The sequence below is a fragment of the Plectropomus leopardus genome, chromosome 10 (genome assembly GCF_008729295.1).
Source record: "Plectropomus leopardus isolate mb chromosome 10, YSFRI_Pleo_2.0, whole genome shotgun sequence".
NCBI classification, from domain to species: Eukaryota; Metazoa; Chordata; class Actinopteri; order Perciformes; family Serranidae; genus Plectropomus; species Plectropomus leopardus.
This window is the reverse complement of record NC_056472.1, coordinates 17,651,200-17,659,732: the sequence shown is the minus strand read 5'-3', so window position 1 is coordinate 17,659,732 and position 8,533 is coordinate 17,651,200. Positions and strand designations below refer to the sequence as shown.

The 8,533-nt window shown below is 37.6% G+C and overlaps 1 protein-coding gene and 1 pseudogene across 1 annotated transcript; one reads left to right on the top strand and one right to left on the bottom strand.

The window, feature by feature from the left end:
• Positions 1–2,719: 2,719 nt before the first annotated feature.
• Positions 2,720–4,783, top strand: LOC121948829 (annotated as a pseudogene).
• A 249-nt stretch (positions 4,784–5,032) lies between these two features.
• Positions 5,033–8,393, bottom strand: zgc:172182 (coiled-coil domain-containing protein 89). Its single transcript, XM_042494311.1, has 7 exons — positions 8,334–8,393; positions 6,618–7,090; positions 6,269–6,399; positions 6,048–6,184; positions 5,878–5,954; positions 5,695–5,794; positions 5,033–5,120 (listed from the first exon to the last, which is right to left on the bottom strand). Exons 1-7 carry the CDS (start codon positions 8,391–8,393, stop codon positions 5,034–5,036), a joined length of 1,065 nt encoding a protein of 354 aa, XP_042350245.1. The 3' UTR covers position 5,033.
• Between the last annotated feature and the right edge of the window lie 140 nt (positions 8,394–8,533).

The window sequence follows — 8,533 nt, the reverse complement described above, 5'->3', positions numbered from 1 at the left end:
GTTTTCTGTCAAAAACAAGGGTTAAAAAGAAACTTAGAAAATTAGAAAAAAAAACAATAAGAAGAAATTTACCTGAAAATAAGTAAAAAAGGAAGTAAAAACAAAAACAAACAAAAAAGTGACCTAAAAAAAATCCTGAACTTTGAAAAAAAAAAAAAGCGTATTCATTTTTTTCTGTAACAAAATTTTCAATATACAGTTATAATAACAGTTTTCTTTCTTTCTTTTTGAATCTCACTATTTTAAATCTGTTAGTTCAGTCAGTGAGCCTCGCTTACAAATGTTGAATATAAACTACAATAGGAGTGCATTAGAAGACAACAGCACTTGGACAAAATTGGGACAATAAAACTGAGTTAAAAGCATTTTTAAGAGGTGATATAAAAAAGTGATGCCTGCATAAATTCCACAGGTATAGGTGAGGTTTTAAAGTTTAAAGGGCTTTAATGGCAAAGGCCTGGTCACCTTTGGTCACCTTAAATGACCATGCCTAAAGAAAAAGGGGATTGGGGGGTCAGTGATTTTCTAAAAGAAGTATAAACTCACTAACTAATAGTAACTAGTGTTGAGATGGTAGAAATGGTCAATTAGATCTAGTTGTTTTAATTAAGAAACAGCATGTGATTGCAGCTTCTCAACAGCAACCTCAGCTCACTTTAGTGCACATAATGAACCTCTTCTTGGCTGTTGTGATTTATTTCCTTTAAAACTTTCATGAAAAGGGGGTTGCAATCAGAAGGCGAGTGACACACAGTATTTCTTAATAACTGAAAGCTGTAGGTGGTGCTTCACCTTCCAGACCCTACAGGACGACCACCTGCCTATTCACTAGTAGAGATGACCTTTTAGCGTATTCTTCTCGGTGGGGTTGTGGTCCTGTGCGGACTGGCTGAGGATTCATGGCTGCCTGCTATGCCCGAGGTGAAGAGGTTTTGTATTCCACAGCTCCAGGCAAGAAGTAATTAGAGGAGACTCTGACACAAAGGAATGTTGCACTGAATGATGGCTTGACAAAATCCACACCATCACTTTGCTCTATGATGAATGACATCCATTCATAGCATTTCTATAGTGTTTCTGTATGCTGGAAATTACTATAAAGTGACGTTAACTTTAATGTGCGTCTATCACAGACTGACTGCTTTTGTTTATGTTTCTCATTATGATACTAGTAATAACAGAAGAGTTGTGTGCAAACTGAACATTTGAACCCTTTGGAACCTGAGCAGACTGGTTTGATTTCTTGCAAAAAGAATATGGGGAGAAGAACATGAGCAACTTAATAAAACATGGCCCAAAATGAGCAGACATACATAACAAAATTACCTTAAAATAAGCCAGAAAAAGTAAAAATAAGGAAACAAACAAGAAATGACCCCAGAAAGTGCAGGAAAAAAGAAAAAAAAGAAATCAAAAAATTTTTTTCCCTGTGACATAATTCAACATATATAATATTTATGAATATAAATTGACAGCTTTTGCTAATTGCTTGCAATTTGTGGGACATTTCTTGCCAAATCGATCACTGCCTTCCCCCCATGTTTTCAAAAGTCATCAAACCAATTTGCTCTGATTTCCAAGGGTTTAACAGCTTGTAAAAGGTGTCTGAAGACAGCACAAGGAAAGTGATGTCAATTCAGGTCTCAAAGGGTTAATTCTATTTCACATGGGCTGTTATGTTACATGTTGTTGTTTTTTTAATTGTTGGGTTTAGCCACATGCATCAAAAAATTATTTTTAAATGATAGACAAGTGTTAGAGTAGTTTAGGTTGAAGAAACAACTGTGGAAAATAATAAAACAATTGGATTAAACCAACTGCAATTACAGGGTTCTTTTAATTCTATAAGTTTTCTATAGGGACGGCAGTGCCATACCTGACATATTTGCTGCCCTAGTCAAGCTTTTCCTGGCGAATACAAATATTTTCTTTACAGAAGTATTTCAAATTCATTCATATTCATATTCGATTAATTTGCTCATCTCAGTGTGTGGTCCCCATAACAATGACAACACTTATGATACACTTGTTCTCATATTATCATCTTCTACACATTCAATGAACAAACAGGAGCAGAAATAAGAACTTTTAATACCTGCCCCTATTTTACTAACTATAGACACAGGTACAAATGGCCAACCTTTCTTAACGTATTTTTCTTTTCTTTTTTTTAATAAATCATATCAAATTTAGCAATAGCATCAGAAACAATCAATTACAGTCACCTTAACATTACTGTTACTCAGAAAGTTCAAAATGTCCCATTATTTTTCTTTATACCTCCGTTTAAATTGAATAATATTCGAGCTGCATGTCAAGTCATTTTCCAGATAATTCCACAGTTTGACTCCATATACTGAAACACATACCTGCTTTAACGTAGTGTGAGGGTCCTACTGACTTTTGAAATTAAACTTTGGTTGTTCGTTTTCGTTGCTCGTTGTTGGAGCTTAATACGAACAGTCTTTGTAGATTTTCGGGTAACAACCTGTTTCTGGCTTAAAAACATCGACTTCGATGGTTTTACTTACCACATTCATGGTCTTGTAAACCTTTAATAAATATACCCTGCTGTAGCATCATAATGCAGCATGAGGGCGGAGGGGATATCCTACCAGGCGGGTTTGTGCTGCCCTCCTTTGATGATTGAAGGAACAAGGACACGACGGTCTGCGCATGCTCAGTCTACATATGAGTTGAGCAGTTCAGGATAGCTAAACTTGTTTCTGCTCATTCACGTTCAACCATCCTCAGCATGAGGGGTGTTGTGAGACTGTGCTGCAGCGGTGCTCTGCACACTTTTAAGCCTGAAGTCAACTCTCTGAAGACACTTAGTGGGAAACATGCTGCTTTTCCTGCGAGTGAGTGGATGCACTTTTTAAACGTGGACAGACTTTCAGCTTGTAATGTCCTTTGGCTTGTCTTTAACGCAAGCTCAGTGGCCTCAAATTGACCATAAAGAGTCTCAATGCATTTGCGATCAGCAGGGATTGATATTTCATTAAAGCAGCGATAGGACATAAGCTGTTGTTTGATGATATTGCTGCTAAAAGCGGACGTTGAAGCTCCAGTCGCGTCTTGGTGTCGCTAGTCAATGACGTTTCAAGTTACTTCGTACAAGTCACAAACTTTTTTTTTTTTTGGTAAAACTTGTAAATGAAACATCTAAACAGTGAAACAAACAAAAAATATAAATATGACATAATATATATATATATTACAAATAACATCAATTAACCCAGTCCCCAGTCAGTCAAAAAACTCAATATGTACACCGTTTTCCTTGGAGGCATGCAAGAAAAACAAGGTTTTCGTCATGAATTTAAGGCAACACATAATTGCTTTACAAATGGTCATTTTTGTGGGTAAAGTATTCCTTCAAGAAATGAGAATACAGTGAGCCTTGTCCTTTTTCAAACAGCAAATGTAAAGTAACTTGTCTTGCAGAACTGCTCCTATTCACGCCGAAGCCCCAGAGTTCACCAACATGAGCAGGAGATCCTGGTCACTGGCATAAAAGTGGTAGATCTGTTGCCTCCCTACGCAAAGGGTGGAGAGACTGGTGGGTGAATTACCTCACACTATATATTTTTTGTCTGCACTTGCATTTTCATTCACTTGCATTATGATAATTGTTTATTGAGTGTGTGGAATTAAATCAGGCCTGTTTGGTGGCACTGGTGTTGGAAAGACTGTATTGATTATGGAGCTGATTAACAATGTGGCCAAGGCTCACAGCGGTTACTCTGTGTTTGCTGGAGGGGGCGAGCAAACCCGTGACGGAAATGACTTGTACCATGAAATGATCGAGTCTGGTGTCATCAACCTGAAGGACACTTCCTCAAAAGTGGCACCTTCCGTGACTTACATTTACGTGTCAAAACATAAAAGAGCTTTTCTGTTGGTCCGTATCCCCTCTGCTGTGGGTTACCAGCCTACTTTGGCCACTGACATGGGGACAATGCAGGAGAGAATTACCACCACCAAGACGGGCTCCATCACCTCTGTATAAGTGAAGCAACACATGATGTTAATTGCACGTCAGCACTCTCCTTTCTCCTGATCATACATACTCAGATTGATCATTTTGTTACAGGCTATCTGTGCACCTCCTGATGATTTAACTGACCCTGCTTTTGCCACAACTTTTGCCCACTTGGATGCAACAACTGTGCTGTCCCGTGCCATTGATGAGCTTGGTATTTATCCTGCTGTGGACCCTCTGGATTCCACCTTGCACATCATGGACCCCAACATTGTTGGGGCTGAACACTACGATGTTGCTCGTGGTGTGCAGAAGATTCTACAGGTTAGACCTTTTTGGATACTAATAAAATTTGAATGGCCGTCAATATGTGCAATCCAAAAAACTAAATTAAAACCAAGTCTCACTATTCTTTTGTTTTTTAGGACTACAAATCATTGCAGGACAATCATTGGTATCCCGGCTATGGATGAATTGTCTGAGGAAGATAAGCTGACTCGCTTGCGCTCATAAGATCCAGTGTTTCTGTCACAGCCGTTCCAAGTAGCAGAAGTCTTTACTGGTCACATGGGAAAGCTGGTGCCTCTCAAGGAAACAATCAAAGGCTTCAAGAGCATTCTAAGAGGTAGGGTGATGTGCAAAGGATAAAACATTTTAAACGGGATTGAGTTAATAGACATTTAATGGCATTAGTTATTCTTTTCCCTTCAAGGTGAATATGATGCCCTCCAAGAGCAAGCTTTCTACATGGTGGGTCCCATTGAAGAAGTAATCGAAAAGGCTGAGAAACTGGCGTAGGAGCTTTCTTAAGGTTTTATATAATACATATTTGTACGGTATAATTTCTATTTTAGGAGCTTCAAACATGCCATGCTAAGTATGTTGTGGTTTCATTTTTTGTGAAGATAAGGTTAAAAATAACATTGTAATTTCCTGTCATACTTTTTTCCATTGTTAGCATTGTCAGTGAGCAAACATCCTTGGTGATAATGAGTTGTTCTAATGAAAACATTGGTAAGAAAACGTAACACTTGCATAATGCCAAAGATTAGCCCATCATATGGCGAAGCTTCTTATTTAACTCTCTTTCTTGCAAAAGGAGGTTGGTGCTGTGTTCTTTGAGGGCTTCAAAATCCTGTAAAATAGCAGCAGAGGAAGATACAGTATGTTTAAGGGATATTTTTGTAGATTTTCAATTAGTTTTGTATCATTACAATGTGGATAGTATGTATAGATGAAGTATGTTAGGCCTCCCTCCATTCTATCAGCACCTATGTCTACCTGCTCATTTTCCAGTAAAAAAATGTTTTCAGAAACCAGAAATTTTAACTTACTGTGAACTAGTTAAAAAAATTGATACCAGCTGGCTGACATATTTTTTTACAAATGGGCAACTTGCGTTACATCACCCACCAGACGGAGCATTTATAGGTCCTGTGCAGCACAGTGCATTCTGGTCTTTGTAGGTTTTGTACCTCTTGAGCAAAAGTGATTCCACAGCCCCTTTTTTCCTGTTTTCTCCGGTCAAGTAGTTCTAATTTCAAGTGTTTGGGTCTACTACATAGCCAACCCAGTTTTATGCATGCCATAAAACTGGGTTGGCTATGTAGTAACCTCTTTCCAGCAGTGAAATACTTCTTTAAGCATGTTCTCGGCCCTATACGGGCCACTGCCAGTCACACTTTTCAATATTGCAGATTCCAACAAACCTTTTTCAGCTTTCCATAGTTTGCCGTGGAGTCAGCAAGAGCAGACTGGAGGGACTTCACTTTAAGATCTGCATTAACAGCTTCGGCTTCCTGTTCAAACCTGACGCAAGGGCAGGGACATTCCTTGTTAACCTTCAGGATTTTTCTGAAAACGTTTGTTTTTTTTGGTGATAGACAACTTGCCTGTTCTCTGCCTTAGCCCGGGCTTTTTTCTCTTCTTTCCATTTTGTCTCCAGTTGTTGGATTTCCTTTTGTTTCTCCTGTATTTAAGAGAAATTTGTGTGTATATGAAGTTATTAATTTTTCTGTGCAGAGCTTTGAATTCAGTGAGAACAAATACTCTTCTCAGTCACCTGTATCACTTTTCCTCTTTCCATAGACAGATACAGTAATTTGTCCTTCTCTTTGGTGAGGCTTGTAATGCTATCTCTTATGCTGGTTTCCTTCAAAGCATGCTCTTCTTCAGCCTTTTGTAGCTTCAGCTCAAGCTCTGATTGTTGGAAAGAAGGCCACACGTTTACAAGTGCATGTACTTTTTAGCACCTAAATAAATGATAACATGTTGATTACTCACCGTTGCACATCTCTATAGCATCTCTTTGTTGTCGCTGAGCATCACACAGTTGATCAAGTAGCAATGCGTCCTTGGCTTGATGCTGAGTCATTTGTTCCAGGAGTTTTGACTGGCATCCAGCTAAATTCTCCCTTAAAGATAGACGTAAAATACAGCAAAGATACTCAGTTAAGAATAACGCAGATAAAACTGCTGATGTTCACATTACAGAAACTGACATAGGAAATGTTTGGCAGTTTTACAGGATGACCTACTCATAAGATTATCAAAATTGCTGTTGATTAATTTTCTGTCGAAGAGCCAACAGATTCCGGCATAATTAAAAACTGACAATAGTTCTTCCTCTTACCGATATTCCTTTTCCTTGTGTGTGTATCCCTCTGTCAGCTGTTTGATTTCTTGCATCAGTTTTTGAACAAACACTTCTTTATCTTGTAATTTTTGGGAGAAAAGCTTGTCATTTTCTGACTGCAGCTGTTCGTTTTCCAGCTTTAACTGGGCATTCTGATGTTTGTACTCATCCATGAAAGCAATAATTGCTTGATTGTTGGCAGCTAAATCCATAAATCTCTTCTCTAATAGTTCTCCTTTCTTTCTTTCACCGTCCAGTTCTTTTTGGCAGTCTGCTAGTTGGCCCTCTAGCTCTGTATTGATTTTCTGAAGGGCTTGACTTCGAAGGAGCACCTCATCTGCTCTCTGTTTCAGCATGCAGATCAGACTTGACTGTTCGTTTATCCTGGACCGCAGCGTCCCTGTTTCCGATGCATCATCTACAGAAAGGCTTAGAAGTTTCTCAAGTGACTTCTTAATACTGTCCACACGCTGTAAATAAGGGAGAAAAAATTCAGTTAAAACACAATGCACAGGAGCTTTTGGCAGCAGAGTAAAGTTATTCTGTGTTTTGACAGGAACCTGACTGACAGTGGGTTCCTGAAGCTGATACTGATATCAGTATTCAAGATGATATGTCAGTGGAGAAAATTGAGAACAAGATATTAATCAAAGGTGAAATTTTACACTTGAAAATACATTTTGAGTGCACTCTGGTAGACAAACTATGTAATGAGTCTGTACTTGCAATTTCCTGTTACTTATCAGGTGATATACTTTGCCATACATCTTCAGTGCTGGCTAATATATTGGCAAAGTCAATTTATTGACTTAACTTTAGTTTTCATGGTCAAACTGACAAAAGTTATCATTTTTATAGAATGTCCCCCTCCAAAATCAATACATGGATTAGAAAAAACATGCAGAACATATTGAATAATTTAAGTGTTAAGTAAAAAAAAAAGTATTGTCAAATACTTGTCAATTGTCAAATAAGTATTAAAGGAAAAGTTAAATTTACCTATTATGGAGGCGGGATGTTTCCTATCATATGTTCAATTTTATGCATAATTGGATTGGTATCATGTTTGAGATTCTTATGTGTGAGGGACTGTGCTTTATTTATCAGAGTAGAAAGTTGGCTAGAGTGTGACTTAAAAAAAACAAACAAAAAAAAAAATCATGACCCTGGTTAAAATGCATGACCCTCCCTCCACTATTATTTACTGTATTTCACAGTTTTTCATTCTGGAGATTTATAAGGAAAATATACATTTCAAACCCACTTGTGGGCGGATCCCCGATTTTTCCCATCTCATAAATACTGAACACTCCCTTATAGAGGCAAGATGGTTAGGCTAGTCATAAGTATAATTTTTATTTTTTAATCTTAGGATTGTATTAAGTTACAAATACTAACATGTTAGCTGATGGGATTGTTGCAAATTTGAAAACTCAAACTTCAGTTGTTTTTTTTTTAAACAATAGGGCCTACATTAGTTATTATAATATTTATACTATATATCACTATTTTCACTTTCACTCAACACATTTTGTAGATAAAATATTGTAAAATAAATGTAATGGACAAAAAGCATAATATTTGTGTATTGTTGTCATGTCGCGTAACTAATGCTAAGATAGCTTTAGTTAGATATGCTAGCTAGTAGTTTGATATTAACCAACGGACCCCACAGATTTACCGTTGCTATCGATAACGGGAACTTTTACATACCTCCGTCGTGTTGCCCTCTAACTTCATTGGGTTTTCTGTGTTTTTTTGTGGAGTTGCCATGATGTGAAAAATAACGTGAGTGCTTACTCCTCAAATACTTGACAACTAACGTTATTTTACCCACATTTCCACATTTCTCCAGGTTTCAGTTGCTTGGTCTCTAATGGCAACCATGTTTATGCTCCCCTCTCCTGTGATTT